At 40.7% G+C, this 16,558-nt stretch overlaps 1 protein-coding gene and 1 non-coding gene across 3 annotated transcripts; both read left to right on the top strand.

The window, feature by feature from the left end:
• eif5 (eukaryotic translation initiation factor 5) lies at positions 1-12,973 on the top strand. 2 transcript variants are annotated; one of them, XM_062968518.1, is made up of 12 exons: positions 1-142; positions 233-483; positions 4,996-5,275; positions 5,381-5,462; positions 6,191-6,363; positions 6,742-6,853; positions 8,395-8,540; positions 8,697-8,852; positions 9,286-9,447; positions 10,367-10,531; positions 11,416-11,553; positions 12,583-12,973. In XM_062968518.1, exons 3-12 carry the CDS (start codon positions 5,204-5,206, stop codon positions 12,673-12,675), a joined length of 1,299 nt encoding a protein of 432 aa, XP_062824588.1. In that variant the 5' UTR covers positions 1-142; positions 233-483; positions 4,996-5,203; the 3' UTR covers positions 12,676-12,973. The 2 variants fall into 2 exon arrangements, with proteins under 2 accessions (XP_062824588.1, XP_016850995.1); XM_016995506.2 differs by lacking the exons at positions 1-142; positions 233-483 and adding an exon at positions 3,813-3,928.
• LOC134295795 (small nucleolar RNA SNORA28) lies at positions 7,015-7,138 on the top strand. The gene has a single exon (XR_010002401.1). It is a non-coding gene; the product is annotated as a small nucleolar RNA SNORA28 (small nucleolar RNA).
• Positions 12,974-16,558: the final 3,585 nt, after the last annotated feature.

Genomic DNA, 16,558 nt, shown 5'->3' on the forward strand with positions numbered 1-16,558 from the left:
GGCGGGTGCCGGGAGCCAATGGAAGGCGCCCACGCCGAGCCGGGAGCCAATCGTGGGCCGGCGTGGGCGTGGCCCCGGCGGCGGCTGATTGATCCCAGCCTTGGCGACGGGGTTGTTCAGTCGGCGCGAGAACATTCTAGAGGTAAGTGCTCGGCGGCCATTGTAGCCCCTCCCCGGGCGCGCCTTCCGAAGGATGCTGCGGCCCTCGCTGACTGTATTTCCTCCTCGGCAGAGTCACCGGCCCGCCCGCCGCTCCCGCTGAACCCGCGCCCGCCTCGGTGAGGACGACGCTCGGACGCCCCGCTCCCCTCCTCCTCGGGCGGCTGCGGCGTCCGCCTCCTCCGCGCTCCCCCTCGGCAGCGACGAGGCGCCCCCTGAGCCCCCCGCACCCTCGCCGCCGCCGTTTTTCTCCTCGCACCGATTCGGCTTCGTCGCAGCCCGGGGCGAGCAGCGTTGGGTTTATGTCTGTATTGGACGAAAACGGTGAGTCGGCTCCTGAGGGAAGAAGGGAAGGGCGGTTGAACATCCGGGCATTCTGGTGTGGGCCGGGAAGGGAGGGGGGAAAGAGCGTTGGAAGCGGGGAGAAACGTTCTCTGCTTTGTCCTGAAGGGGGCGCTGCTTCAATGGGGAAGAGGGATCCGCCATTTACTCCTGAAGGGGGCGCTGTTATTTTATGTACAGTAGAGTCTCACTTATCCAACGTTCTGGATTATCCAACGCATTTTTGTAGTCAATGTTTTAAATACATCGTGATATTTTGGTGCTAAATTCGTAAATACAGTAATTGCTACATAGCATTACTGTATATTGAACTACTTTTTCTGTCAAATTAGTTTGGGTGCTTAATTTGTAAAACCATAACCTAATTTGATGTTTAATAGGCTTTGCCTTAATCCCTCCTCATTATCCAACATATTCGCTTATCCAACGTTCTGCCGGCCCGTTTATGTTGGATAAGTGAGACTCTACTGTATTAGAATTAATCTACATCAGGCATGGGCAAACTTGGGCCCTCCCTCCAGGTGTTTTGGACTCCCACAGTTCCTAAGAGCCATAGGCCCTTCCTTTTCCCCTTGAGTCATTAGAACTTTTAAGCATACACAATGTTTAAACACTTAAAGCATCAAAACATCCTAATATAAATATTAAAATCACATGATCCAAAAATCATATATCGTGGCCATCCCAGTTGTCATTGCACATTTCTTTATTTTTTTTAAAACTGCATCACTGGCCAAAAGCTTGGTCCCACAACCAAGTTTTGTTTTCTTCCTAAAGAAAATAATCATAAAGACATTTTTAAATGATATTAAAGTAGATAAATGCACAAGTTAAAAATCGTACATGGTTTAAAAAAACAGGCTAAAAGACTATCATCATAATGAAAAGTAATGAACCATTTTCGAAAGCCAGCTTCCACATCCAGTTTTTTAGTTCTTTCCTAAAGTTAGCAAGAGAAGGGTGCCTGTCTGTTTTCTTTAGGGAGAACATTCCAAGGTATGCCAAACTCCATCCAGCATAAGAACACAAAATAATAAACTTTATTTATACCCCACCTCATCTCCCAAAAAGGGACTTGGAGCAGCTAAAATACATCAGTCCAGCATATGAACAAAATACATCTATACAATGATAATCGAGTGAAGCTTTTGGGGATTATAATCTCTAAAAGCTTTAGAATAAACCTATGAAATGTTTGTGGAGCACATCTGTGTTGAGAAAGGTCCAATTTACACTTGGCTATTAAATGGTTAGTGCAGGTGGGGCCTTTCTCAGGTCTCTTCTACACTGCCATATAATCCAGTTCAAATCATATAATCTGGATTTTAAATGGCAGTGTAGAAGGGACCTGAGAAAGGCCCCACCTGCACTAACCATTTAATGGAGTTAGTAAGATAAAGTCATAATAAAATTATTATATTTATATCCACTTAGGCCCCATCGACGCTGACCATTAATGCAGTTATCAAGACAAAGCAGTAATACACTTACTATATTGCCTTATCTTTCTAAATACAGACTATACTGACCATTAAATGCAGTTATTGAGGTAGTAATAAAATTATTTTATTTATTTGTATCCTGCTTTATCTCTTAACAAGAGCCACAGTGTGGTTAACCACACTAAAAACAATACGGTGTACAATTTAAATGCCAAAGAGCATAAAAACACAAACAGTAATCATACAAAATACGTCTTGAGAGTGTATCATGCTTCATTTTCCCACGTTGCTGCCTAATGTGTGTTTTGTTTGAAACGATTCAGACATTCTTAAATTCTTAGTAACCCACTTTGCCCTTTCTCTTACAAATGTGTCTCAGTGGCCAGCTACACTGACAATTTAATGCAGTTTCAAAATGGTATTGAAGTAAGTGATTCTGCTGTGCAGATGATGACAACAACATAGGAGATCCTGGAACTGGTTTGGGGCCCGGATGGTGATTACCTAAAGCACAGAGCACTGGCCTCTGCATTAAGGCTCTTTTTCCTGTGCTTTTGTAGGTGTTCTGTTATTTGCACACCGCAGTTTTGAAACTAAGCTTCAAACTGTGTTAAATGTTCAGTGTAGATGGGAGCCAGGTTTCAAACCAAATGAAAGAAAATGATATAATTCAAACCTATTTCATGTGTTTTATTACTGCTTTCTCTTAATCATATTCGAGTATAAAATTGGGGTGTTTTGATGCTTGGCTAATGGCAAGTTAAACTTGGCTTGAAACAACTATTATCTTGTAGTTCAATAGCAAACCCTCAACATTCAAAAAGTGGCTGTTTTGTACTGGAAACGGTTTTAATGTTTGGATATGAGGTTGGAGCAGGCATGGGCAAACTTCTGCTCTCCAGGTGTTTTGGACTTCCAACTCCCACGATTCCTAACAGCTTAGGAATCGTTGGAGTTGAAGTCGGAAACACCTGGAGGGCCAAGGTTTGCCCATGCCTGGTTGGAGTATTTCATGGTTGGCTAATGGCAGAATAAGCGTGAAACGGAGCAACCTCTTTATCCTCCGGTAATCCAATAGTATTTTTCTTGCCACATAATGCGGTTTAAAACTGCATTTTATGGTTAGCTTAGGCTCGTATAATATTGTATTAGCCAACTCTGACCATCTAAAGCGGTTTCAAATCGCATTGCTTTTTATCCGTGAGTGGGAAAGGAGAGCCAGAGAGATGAGAAGCCACTCTTTTCTCTCTGCCTCCTCGGTGTTTGTGTGTTAATCTCAGGCCTGTTTGAGACCTTTCTCTTAATTATATCAGAATATGAGATTGAAAAGGAAGCCCCTCTGCTTCTTTCTATAGTTTAATAGAACTGTGTCTCTTCAAAGACAGCCGCGTTGTTCGAAAGGTGAGGGCCTTTTTTATTAGGAAAGGGGAGATGGTCGGTCGCTTTTTCCATCGATTCTGTGTGTGTGTGTGTGTGTGTGTTGCGCGCGCCTGCCTTCCTCGCTTTGCTCCACAAAATGGCGGCTCCTTCCTCGTGATCCTGCGAGGAGGCTGAAGGGAAGGAAGGCAGGAGGGGAGGGGTCGTGGAGCGCGTGAGCCCTCGCCTGCTCGCTTCTGCGCACGCGCACTCACTGTGGCGCAGTTCCTAAACCCGCAGCATGGGAAGGGGAGGGGGTGTGCTGAGGAAAGTGTGCTTTTCGAAATGGCGGGGAGGAGGGGAGGGAGGCCGTGGGATGAGCGCGCGGAAGAGAGGAAGAGCGCGATTAGGGAGAGGCGTGCGCATGCGCGGCTTGGTGCCTCTGCCGCCGCCTCTTATTTAGGGCTGACTCAGTGGTTAATTGCTGCATTTCTGAGTCATTCCGACAACAACGTGGTTGAAAGGAGAGGAAGGGAGGTTATAAAGGGGGGGGGGGGGAAGGGGAGAGGAAGTGTCATTAATAACCTAGCACTGCCTCGTGGTCTGTGAATGGATTTACTTCCTAGAAGGTAAAGGGGGTTTCTACTCTTCCCCACCCCTTTCTGTCCCTAGTATGTTGTTTTCTTCCTTTTATTCACTCAAGGCTGAGGAGGGGAGAGTTTACAGTTGTGGACATGTGTTTAAGGCCCATGGTGGAGACCTCTGAGAAAGGTCTTGTGGGCCCTTCATACAGTTGATATTTTGTATGGGACCTTTAGGTAACTTGAGAGGTTACTTTTGTGATTAGCTCTTTGGCCCCATCTACACTGATCACTTAATGTTGTTTCAAAGCAGAAATAAATAAAGTGTTTTTGCTGTGCAGATGATTACATAGCAAATTTTGTTTGAGGCCTGGAAGATGATTACACAAACCATAGAGTATTGATGCACATAAGGGCTTGCTTTCACTTGTTTGTGTTCAATGTTTGACTGCTCTTGTTTGAAGCTGGCTTTGAACTTGATTAAATGGTCATTATAAATGAGACCTTGAACAGGTTCATTTCCCATTAATAGTTTCTTAATATCTGTTCTGCACCCTTCTGATTTCAGTATGCATTCGAGCCACAACAGTATTATACAAATCAGTACTTGGTGTTCAATATCTAAAAAGTGCTGGCTAATAGTAACTGGGCAAACTTCAAATTGAAATGCTACTTCCCTACTAATTGGGTGAGGAAGATGGTGTGTAATAGTACTGGATTCTAGAATATATCGCACTGAAGTGTTCTGGACATAATTCAGCCATGCGTTAGTTTTGTAGCTGTTTGACTTTACTACTGGATAAGGTTTTATCTCTTCTGTAGGGGTTCTTTTTGTCAGAGTGGATGCTGTTTGCAGAAGTGAATGTTTAATTGAGCCACTTTGTTTTGATGTTATGCTTCAGGAAGCAGAACATAAATGTTATCCTTTTACATACATGCTAATATTTCCAGTTGGTAAGAATATGACCTTTTAATTTAAGTGGATTTAAAAAAGGAAAATATTGGCTTTTGGAACAGTATTGGTTGGCAAGGGATGTATCTCATAAATGAGATAGATGTACATTTACAGTTACGGCACAATTGCAACTACGTGTTCTTGTTTCTTAATCTTTCAGAGCTGTTGCGCAGCCATTGGTACCTGTATTGGGGAAATATAGCATACAAGCAAGAACCTCACAGCCTCAGTGGCGAAAATTTTTTCATGTCAGAGACCGAGAACTCTTGCAGTCGTTTATGTCATCACGTCTTCTCCAGACAGAAGATACCAAAAAGTTGCAATCAAAGATCTCTCCATCTTATTGATAAAGCTACTAATAAGCCAAAATGTCTGTCAATGTCAACCGCAGTGTGTCCGATCAGTTCTATCGCTACAAAATGCCCCGTCTGATTGCCAAGGTAGGTTTAAGTTCAAGTCATAGCTTGAACTTGTTATGCTTTAAACTTGTGACATCTAATAATTCTGACTTGAATTTAACCATTTATCCAAATTTCCTTTTCTAGGTTGAGGGCAAAGGAAATGGGATAAAGACAGTTATAGTCAACATGGTTGACGTTGCAAAGGCGCTTAATCGGCCTCCTACGTGTAAGTTGATAAATACTTTTTTTTCCTTTTAACTTCCTGTTATTGATTCCTATCACTACAAATGAGTGGTTTTTTAGAATTTGATAATTACCTATATGGACTCAAAGCAAAAGTTCCCTTGCAGAAGCCATGCCAATACTAGCTTCCATGCCGTTTTGTGTTCCTACACTATGAATCCAGTATTCCTTGCCACGCTTTGTTCAGCTTTATGTTAGGGTGATGGCAAATCCCGTCATTTTAATTTTTAAGCCCCATGAGTACTAGTTTTGCAGGAAAGATGGGGTATAAAGTTAATAGTAGTCTACAACTTTGAACTGTTGGCTTTGTGCTGCCTTGAAAAGCAGTGACAAATTGGATGTGCAACAAATGAAAATGTTATGGTGATGCGGTTTGCTACTGTTGGAAGAGACTGTCATTATCTCAATTTTAAAAGGAAATAGCCACACTGTAAAGATACTCAGGTTGAGAATCATAAGCACTTAACTCCGTGCTTCTGAGGAAGTAGATTTAGTCTATAAAAGCTTATGCTGCCAAATTTGTTGTTTGTTAGTCTCTAAGGGGCTGCAAGATCCATTTGCATGTTGAGAAGTATAATTGTTTTTACACAATCAAATTGGCATGAGTTTTCAGGAGGAAAGGGAGGAGCTCTGAATATTGCTACATCTGTACATGGGTGTGAGAGAGACAATCTTACAAAGTCTTGTAACAATATTTTCTTATGTTTAAAGATCCCACCAAATTTTTTGGTTGTGAGCTGGGAGCGCAGACCCAGTTTGATGTTAAGAATGACCGTTACATTGTCAATGGATCTCATGAGGCGAATAAGCTACAAGACATGTTGGATGGGTTCATTAAAAAATTCGTTCTCTGTCCCGAGTGTGAGAATCCCGAAACTGATCTGGTAAGTGGTTTTTCTGTTAGAGATTGCATGTTCTGTTGTTTATTTTAGCCATAGACTAATACTCTTGTGACACAGCCTAATGGTATTTAATCCAACCGCCATAGCAGTATACTGCTTTGAGTTTTCAATGGTCTTGATGCAATCCAGAATGTGATTTTATATAAAAATGAATGGGAGAGATATATAGGATTATGCTGTGTGCATTCTAAATTTGGAATATTTAGTGTCATTCATATTCTGGCTCTTGGCGTTTAGGGTTCTTAATGGCTTAAAGTAGCATATTAATTAAGTTCAGAAGCATATCAATATACACAGGATCATACACCTGAGCCCCGTAACAGCATAAAATAACGTTGAAATCACTGTTTTCTTTGACAGCATGTCAATCCTAAGAAACAAACTATTGGTAATTCTTGCAAAGCCTGTGGCTATCGCGGCATGCTTGACACAAACCATAAGCTCTGCACGTTCATTCTCAAAAACCCGCCTGGTAAGTGAATGTATTTATTGCTGATTTTGGTTTTCCTTGTAAAAGGTGAGTAAAAAGAAACATCTTATTCCTCAGTGGTAAAAAGTATGTTTGCATTATTGTATTGCTTTGGTACAAGGTAGTTACTAGTACTGTTTTGACTGCTTCTAAGACATTTAAGCAAGCAACACTCTGTGGTAGATATCTCATTGTCTGCTTCAATTTAAGCTTGCTATAATAAACATAGTCTAACCTATTCCAGAGGTCTCTGTAGGTGAGGTCATCTGTTATATGGGCTCTAACATCCCAGAACAGCTAGTTTATCCTTAAAGAAACATCATGTGCTCTCTTTGAGTCTAACGTAACCTAATTCTCCTAGATGTTTTGGGTTTCAACTCTCATTTTCCTTCATGAATGGATATGTTAGCTGGGGCTAATGAGTTACAGGAGGCTGCAAAATATCTGGATTTAGTTTACATCGAATGATCACATTATTCTTAGGTGCATTTCAGTCTTTATGGTACTGCCATCTATATATATAAAAGAGTGATGGCATCACGGCGGCCAACAAAACTACAGGCCCCCCCAACCTTGAAATTTGACAACACTACCCATCATCCACGGCTCTAGGTTGATACAACAAAAAGAAAAGAAAAATAAAGTCCTAATTAGAGGGAGAGGAATAATTGTTTTTATCCAGTTGCTGCCAGTTAGAAGGATAAGTTCCGCCCACTTGGTCTCCTAGCAACTGACTCAGCCCAGGGGACAGGCACAAGAGTTTGGAGAGACCCCTAAGGGCCATCCAGCCCAACCCTTTCTACTATGCAGCAGGACACAATCCAAGCATTCCCAACACATGGACAACGTATAAATACTATACAATACTACACGGAGACATAGACCCCCCTCTACCCTCACCACTTTCACAATACACAAACAACCAAATGCATACTAAACATAAAGACAACCATACAACAGTAATTCAATACCATCACTACCTCAACAAGTTCTCACCAACACCACCAGACAATGCCACAGCAACGCGTGGCTAGGCACAGCTAGTAGAAAATAAATCAGTCTTATTACTACAAGTTGGTGACCTTTTGGGCTCTCTTGATATCACTTCATGCTTTGGTGTTTACTGTGATGTCTGAATTTTTATTTCGGAAGTAAAAGGGCAACTAGTAATGGTTATATTGATTAATCTTTAAAAAATCAATAATCTAACTTATTTTGCAAAATGGTTATGACAGTAGACATCAGAACACATGAATTGTATTTTGTAAAGATTTTTTAAAGATTTGCTTAGGGTCAGATGTTTGCTTTACGTTGCCTCTAAAAATTAGGCTTCGAGGCTTGTTATTGCACTGTATACCAAATATCTTCCTAAGACGTCTTTATAAACTGGTTCAGTTGAATTTTCACTTCCTGTAAGCAAAGTAGAAACCTCTGATCTATTTTTAGTGGTGTTTGCTAGCCAATTGAAACTAAAAGTTAACAAAGGCTCAGGTGCACATCTGTTTGAAAGCATCTGTTGATTGGGGATTCATTAATGTTTGCAGAGAGCAGTGAGTCTGGTACAGGCAAGAAAGAGAAAGACAAGAAGAATAGGAAAGGCAAAGATAAAGAGAATGGTTCTGTGTCTAATACTGAGACACCACCGCCACAGTCAGCTCCTCCAGATGAACTTAGTCCTCCAAATGTAGCGGTAAGTAGACCTGGCCAAATCTGAATGGATGAGGGATGTTTCGTCAGATCATAAGTAACATTATTGGTCCTGTATATTGCTTTCTCATATAAGAAATATATGTTGAATGGCTACCTGAAAATATTTCCTGCTGTTGTATTGATCTACATTTTCCAGGATGATGACGATGATGACTGGGGCGAAGACACAACTGAAGAAGCCCAGAGGCGCCGAATGGATGAAATCAGTGATCATGCAAAAGTTCTCACATTGACTGATGACCTAGAAAGGACTGTTGAGGAAAGAGTCAATTTATTATTTGACTTTGTTAAGGTAAGAATATATTGGTGTACATTAGTCACCAGCAGGCTAAAACCTTTTTATTCAGGCGGGCTTTTAAAGATAACAGGTTTTAAGATCAAGTCGGGGTGCTGTAGTTTTTAACTTTGAATATGTTTTAAAGGTTTTTAACTGGGAATTTTAAAATACTGTTTATATTTAATTCTGTTTTAGCATTTGCATATTGGTATATTTTAAACTATGCTGATGATTTTATGTTAAGCTGCTTTGAGTCTCATGCAGGAGCGATAAAGTGGAGTGTAAACAACAGTAGTAGTAGTAATAATAATAATACGTTTGAAATAAATATTAATAAATGTTTACTACATAGTTTGTAGATGAAAGTCAAAATGGGAGGATGTACTTTAACAAATGAACTCGCATTAGCTATATATTACTAATTTTCCGTGTTGCTCTTTCCTTTCAGAAAAAGAAGGAAGAAGGTGTCATAGAGTCTTCTGACAAAGACATTGTGGCCGAGGCAGAAAGACTGGATGTTAAAGCTATGGGCCCCCTGGTATTGACTGAAGTCCTCTTTGATGAAAAGATAAGAGAACAGATAAAGAAATACAGGCGCCACTTCTTGCGTGTAAGTTAGGAATTTCCCCTTTCATCGTTTTGTGTGATTCTCTACTTGATCTATAGTGAGAGAGGTGCTTATCTACATCTACTGTAGGAATACAGCAGACTTCAGTGAAGAAATGAGGGACCCTATTATAATGGCTCACTTGATTTGAGCACTTGGCAGAGAGGGCTCAAACTCTCACCTGCCAGAGCATAGGTAAGGTTTCCCTTGACGTTAAGTCCAGTTGTGACTGACTGGTGGTTGGTGGTTGACATGAGAGGCACCAGAGAGCAATTACCACCATAGCCTACGATGAATGTATTAAATAGCAACCAAAGAGATATAGGTATGGTAAATGTCTTCCCCTGAAATTAAGTCCAGGCGTGTCCAACTGGGCGTTGGTGCTCATCTCCATTTCTAAGCCGAAGAGCCAGCATTTGTCTATAGACACCTCCAAGGTCATGTGGCTGGCATGACTGCATGGAGCGCAGTTACCTTCCCGCCGGAGCGGTACCTATTGATCTACTCACATTTGCATGTTTTCAAACTGCTAGGTTGCCAGGAGCTGGGGCTAACAGCGGGCGCTCATTCCGCTTCCGGGATTTGAACCTGGAACCTTTTGGTCCGCAGGTTCAGCAGCTCAGCACTTTAACACACTGTGCCACCAGGAACCCCTAGGGCCAGAACATAGATAGAATATATATAATTCACAACAAAATAAACACAAGTCGCAAACAGAAAAATGAGAACTATGCATACCTAATACATATGTATAACTAAAATCTAAACGCTACTGTTCAACATTGATCTGTTTTCAAGAAACCTAATTCAGCTTAACTTGAGAAACACAAACCTCTTCTCATGAGTGAAAGAACTAAATGCTTCAGGCCTCTAGGTAGGTGATCTATTCAAGTACACTTAGCATTTCTCGTTCATTTCATAGTTTTGTCACAACAACAAGAAAGCTCAACGATACCTTCTCCATGGTTTGGAATGTGTGGTGGCCATGCACCAGTCTCAGCTGATTTCTAAAATTCCACATATCCTGAAAGAAATGTACGATGCAGATCTTCTGGAAGAAGAGGTCATTTTAAGCTGGGCAGAAAAGGTCAGTGTTGCACATCAGTCTTAACTTTTGTATAAGCCTGTTTTTGCTTTTGACATGATTGCCTGTACTATATGATTTGGTCCAATGAAATCATGACCTTTATTGTCTTTTGAGTTCTCATCTTAAGCCTTGGTTCTCACAAAATTACAAAAAGGTAGCAGGAGAGATTTCTATCTGAAAAGAGGAATGTAGGGCAACAATATTTAGGCTTATACAGGATCCTACTCAGTAAAAGGACTTAAAATACTGAGCTCACTGTTCATAATGTGGAATTTATAACCTAGGCTCAGTTTTATAGTGCTTATTCCAAGGCACAAGTTTTTGCCCTCTGGATTTATCAGTATTAGGCATCTAGAATAAAGGACTGTGCTATGTAATGGTTTTGAGCACTGGACTACAACTCTGGTGCCATGAAACCCACTGGGTGGCCTTGGGCAAGTCACACTGCCTCAGAAGAAAACAGTGGCAAACCTCTGTAAATAAAACTTCCAAAGAAACCCTATGATAGAGTCACTGTTGATTGGAAACTAGGTGCACACAACATCAAAAGAGAACAAACATTCATTGTTAAACCAGCAAGCAATAAAGAACTTTGAATTTCAAAAGGTAGTTTGTAGAATGCAACTATCTCTAAAACAGCTTGAAAAACAAAAAAACAGCAAGGGGGGGGAATGTTGGGGAAATTTTCTAAGAACCAGCCATATACTTGTTCCCATTTTGCTGGATCTTTGGTGAAACTATTTGTCTTGGATAAGTGAATATTAGTTGCCTTTAAGTCTAATAGAATAGAACTGATTTAATTTAGATTTTTGCAGCTGTGTACATAAATGTACCAGATAGATGACATATTACCTATATAAACTGCTAATTTGAATCTTCTGTAGGCCTCAAAGAAATATGTCTCTAAAGAGCTTGCCAAAGAAATTCGTGTCAAAGCAGAACCATTCATTAAATGGTTAAAAGAGGCTGAAGAGGAATCATCTGGTAATGAAGAAGAGGAGGATGAAGATGAAAATATTGAGGTAAGAATGAAGATCGTCACTTTCTTTTTAACAAGTCTTTAAACTGCACATTGTCTTTTGCATATCTTGAAAGCCTGTATTGAAAACCTGGTAGTGAGAATAGATTACATTTTAATATTTTAGTTGGCTTTTACATTTGGAAACTTGAACTGATGGGTGAACCCTGTTAGCTTTAGTCCAAGAATAGGAAATTTTGACAGGTTGCCTGCCCAGGGTGGGGGGGAATGTGAATTGTATAAGGGCCTCCCCTCAAAACCCAGAGATAGAAGTCTTCTGGTTTTAAAAATGTGTCCACTCCCAACCATAATCCTGGAGAAAACATTTTTAAAACACCCATTCATCTGGAAGGTAAACAATTGTTTTCATAAGAAAGGGGATCTACATTAATTTTAAATTAGAATGTTTGGGTGTTATCGGGTATAGAGATGAAATACTTCACAAATCAGCACCAATAAAGTACGGAAATAATACTATCCTGTTGCTTCACAACAGTACATGAGCAGCATGATCTTACTAAATTGAAAAGGCAATGGCAGGATTTAATGCAAACATTATTTATACCTCACTTTATCTTCTGCAGGAGGCTCAAAAGTGGCTTAACATAAAACATCAGCATACAATTTAAAATATACAAATATGCAAACATTAAAACAGGATTAAATTCCCAGTTAAAATCATTAAAACATTCAAAGTTAAACATGCCTCCTGTGTAGCCATATATGAAGATAGACAGCTGCATTTTGGGAATGCTATAGCTAGTTGAATGCCCTTCTAACTCTTATGATTCTGTTGTAACATGGTATCCAAAATATTATGTTACAATTTAATCAATGGTTATTTTAATATTTGTGTGTAATTGCTGCTGTGAACTGCCTTGAGTCTTCGGAGGAAGGCGATATAGAAATGTCCCAAATAAAGAAAATTATTCTCACTTAGTGGACACTTAACACAGATACTGTCAAATCTGCTGAAATTACTGGGACCTGAAACTTGAGCATTGCATCAGCTGACCCATGCTTATTCTTGCAGGTGGTGTATTCCAAGACTGCCAGTGTACCTAAAGTTGAAACTGTGAAGCCTGCAAACAACAAAGAAGAGGACATTGATATTGATGCTATTTAAAGCAAATCAGCCTAGTTTCCAGTGTTGCAGTGCATACCTCTCTCTGCATCTCTTGCCAGAAGTGCAACGTGTGCACAAGCTGTAATACCTATAAACATTGTGCTTCACTCTTGAACTCAAATGTATCTTGCCATGACTGGTATTGTAACTAAGTTTAACAGATGAGAGGAATTAATACACCAGCAAACTGATCCATGTTTGCTGTACAGCATGTTTCTTTTAAACTTGTCTTGGACATAAATACTTGGAGCACATTTATACAGTTGTGAAAATAAAGGATTTGGTTTTGAAATCTTCAGTTATAGAACTGTTTTGGTAGTTATTCACAATACAATGCCGCCAAAAAGCAGGATATCCAGAGATGGGTTTTGTGGTGTGTTGCATAGATTTTACATCCCTCTCCCTTTCAGTAGCTTTCTCACTGAGTAAATGAGTTGTAAGCTCATGACTACACTGGGAAATATAATCCAGGCACTTGTTACCACTTCAGATATGTGTTACATGTTACTTTCTCTCCATATGTCTGCCATTGTGGGCTTTTAACTGCCGTAACAGGTAGTGACATGCTTAAGAAACTATACCTAAGTGCAATTGGTTAATGAGCTGCAGTATATAAATATGAAGATTGGGAAGATGTTCTCAAGTTAAATTTGATGGGGTCAGACATTTTAGAAGTTGGAACATTTCGTTTTAAACATCTAACTGGGTTATACATTAGGATGGGAAACTTTTTTTCATTTTTGCATATCATTACCTCATAGCCGTACAAAATAATGGGACGCGCTGGAAAATAATTCTAAAACCCTGTGGATGGCTTTTTGTGTGTGTGGCCCATGTAGAAGGGCAACTGAAAGTAAATTAAGTTGTATTTGGAGAGCCAACAATTTCTCTCATACTTTGTGATTGTGTAACTAGTGTCATATCCAGTTATATATAAAGACCCGAGGAAAGATCCTTCAATTGCAAGGAAAATGCAAAAACATTAAAGTGCTTCAAGTGAAAACTGCTATGTGATGCAGTGACAGAAGTATGAAGTCACATGTTAAGAGCAACTACGTTCCTTCAGAGCAACTGAACAGATAATGTTGAAAGTTGAAATATTTTGTTTCAAGTGATAGCAAAAAAAATCGCTGTTTTTCAGTGAGTGAGCTAAGCTATGTACAATAAACTGCATATTTGCTCCCCAGTTTTTGTCCTAAATTTTTTAATAGAAGCTGAAGATTTCCAGTAAAATTGTTGCTTGGAGGACTCTTGCGTTGAAATTATCCTTTACTTATTGCTTTTTGAAAAGGAAAAAGGATCCAACTGCTTCCTTAGCAATATGGCATTGTATGCAGCTCTTTTCAAAGGCAGACCCCGTTCCCAGTTTATCTCTGAACATCTTCATTAGCAGAGGTGGATTATTTGTATAGTATTTTCATCTACTTTTTGACACTTTTGAAAATCCTTTAGTCTGCTTTAACCTAGCCCATAGGAAACCCCATGTTATTGTCTGTGTTGGCTAGAGCCTAATCAAGATGACCCACCTTTCTTGGGAATCATGGAACTGAAGCTACATTCCTGCCTCCTGATCTGGTTGCTACCTAATTTCAGTCAAATGTGTTGTCACTTTTATCTAAAAATTTATTTTGACTACTACTGTTTCCTCTTGCTACCTCTTGATGAGATTCATCACAAGGATCATATAAACTTATAGATGGTTCAGGACCTACTTATCTTTGCGATCTCCCTTACCAACCCAGGCGGGCCTTAAGATCTGCTGGGGAGGTCCTTCTCGCTTCCACCTTCGTCTCAAGCGCAGCTGGTGGGGACAAGGGAGAGGACCTTCTCGGTGGTGGCCCCTTGGCTCTGGAACGTTACCCAGGGAGATCAGAGTGGCACCTACCCTATCCACCTTTTGCAAAGACCTAAAGATGTGGATGTTCCAAGGCGTTTTTGAGTAAGCAGTCCCACCAGTGATACTCAGCCTGCTTACAACTCATCAGTTATTTCACTTTTATCACTGTTCCTTACCCTTTATGGTTTTAGTGTTTACTGAGATTACTCCTCCGCCCCTATTTTTTATTGCCCTTACACCTCCTAGGAGCTCTATTCAGAGTTCTACATAATTTTACCCTCTAAATGTTTAGTTACTCTGGTTTAAATTGTGTAGATGTGTTTTATTGTTTTATGTAGTTCTGTTTTTAATTGATTGTTCTGTGTTTTAACTTGTGTTGTTGGGCTTGTCCCCATGTGAGCTGCCACGAGTCCCTTCAGAGAGATTCAGGCAGGATACAAAAATAATTTATTATTATTATTTCTTATTATTTTTATTATTATTGACACAATGGAAATTTATGAAAACTAATTCTGCTGGGGCATTTGCCTGAATACAATGCATGGGATACAACAGGCATGTGCAAACTTCGGGCCTCCTGGAGAGCCGAAGTTTGCCCATGCCTGGGGTACGAATTAGAGCAGTTCTCAACCTGTGGGTCCCATGGTGTTTTGGCCTACAAGTCGCAGAAATTCCAGCCAGTTTACCAGCCGTTAGGATTTCTGGGAGTTGGAAGGCCAAAACATCTGGGGACCCACAGGTTGGGAACCACTAAAGCAGAGGGACATGCAAGCCCTATTTACAAGTTATAAAATACCAAGAAAAACCATTTTGCTTGCTGGGCATAAAGATGTTCTCTAACTCACGGGAATTATTTTACCACATTTAATCAAACAAGGTCACAAAATTCCCTGCAGGTTTTGTGCTCAGTGTGCAAATGTCACACTTGTAGAGGCTTCACAGCTTTGGGTGGCAGGACTTGTGCTCATGCTCGGTGTCAAGAGAAGGATGACCAAAATGATCAAAGATCTGGAACCCAAGCCATATGAGTAGCAATGTATGGGAGCTATGTATGCTTAGTCTGCAGAAAACAAGGTTGGGAGGAGACATGATAGCCATGTTTACAAATTTGAAAAGATGTCACATTGAGGAGGTAGGCTTGTTTTCTGCTGCCCTGGCGAGTAGGTCACCAAGCAATGGATTCAAATGGCAGGAACGAAGAGTCCACCTGACTACTGTATTATAAAGAACTTAGAGATAAGAGCTACTTGGCAGTGGAATATGCTGCCTCTGAATTTGGTGAAGGGTCCTGTGGAGATTTTAGAGCAGAGGCTGGATGGTCCTCTGGAGGGTGCTTGGATTGTGTTTTCCTGCATGGGAAGGGGTTGGACTGAATGGACCTTGTGGTCCCAACTCATGATTCTATTTATTCAGGTTAGCTCAGGATATAGCAAGTGATCCTCTTTATATCCTTGAAGCCCTTTGCTCAGAACAATGAAGAGGTGTCCTAAACCAGACCCCAACCTTCAGTGCACCAGGTGTTTTAGACTTCAGCTCCCAAAATGCCTGGTAGTTGGCCAAGCCAGCTAGAACTTCTGGGAGTTGACATCCCAAACACCTGAAGGGCCTAAGGTTGGAATTCACTGCCTTGAGCAATTATTATGACTTAAGTTACATCCAGTTAAGAATTTCCTCAAGACTAGTGGGCTTGCATGAAGGGAAATGGGCCTGGTCCTATCGGCTGCAAATGGTATCCTCAGGTCAGATAGGCCTGATCTAATGATGGCTACCAACCCAAGTTGGACATGAGAGGCACCAGAGAGCAACATTACCACCATAGCCTAAGATGAATGCATTAAATGACAACCAAAGAGATATAGGTTAGGTATGGTAAATGTCTTCCCCTGACATTAAGTCCAATCGTGTCCAACTCTGGGGGTTGGTACTCATCTCATTTTCTAAGCCCAAGAGCTGGCATTGTCCATAGACACCTCCAAAATCATGTGGCATGACTGCGTGGAGCGCTGTTACCTTCCCACCGGAGAGGTACCTATTGATCTACTCACA

The sequence above is a fragment of the Anolis carolinensis genome, chromosome 1 (genome assembly GCF_035594765.1).
Source record: "Anolis carolinensis isolate JA03-04 chromosome 1, rAnoCar3.1.pri, whole genome shotgun sequence".
Taxonomy (NCBI): domain Eukaryota; kingdom Metazoa; phylum Chordata; class Lepidosauria; order Squamata; family Dactyloidae; genus Anolis; species Anolis carolinensis.

Bases quoted from the DNA above. Each gene is read 5' to 3' on its own strand.
- eif5 (XM_062968518.1), top strand. From the start codon at position 5,204: ATGTCTGTCAATGTCAACCGCAGTGTGTCCGATCAGTTCTATCGCTAC. The intron at 8,541-8,696 runs GTAAGTAGACCT...TACATTTTCCAG, and splicing joins TTAGTCCTCCAAATGTAGCG to GATGATGACGATGATGACTG. The intron at 10,532-11,415 runs GTCAGTGTTGCA...AATCTTCTGTAG, and splicing joins TTTTAAGCTGGGCAGAAAAG to GCCTCAAAGAAATATGTCTC.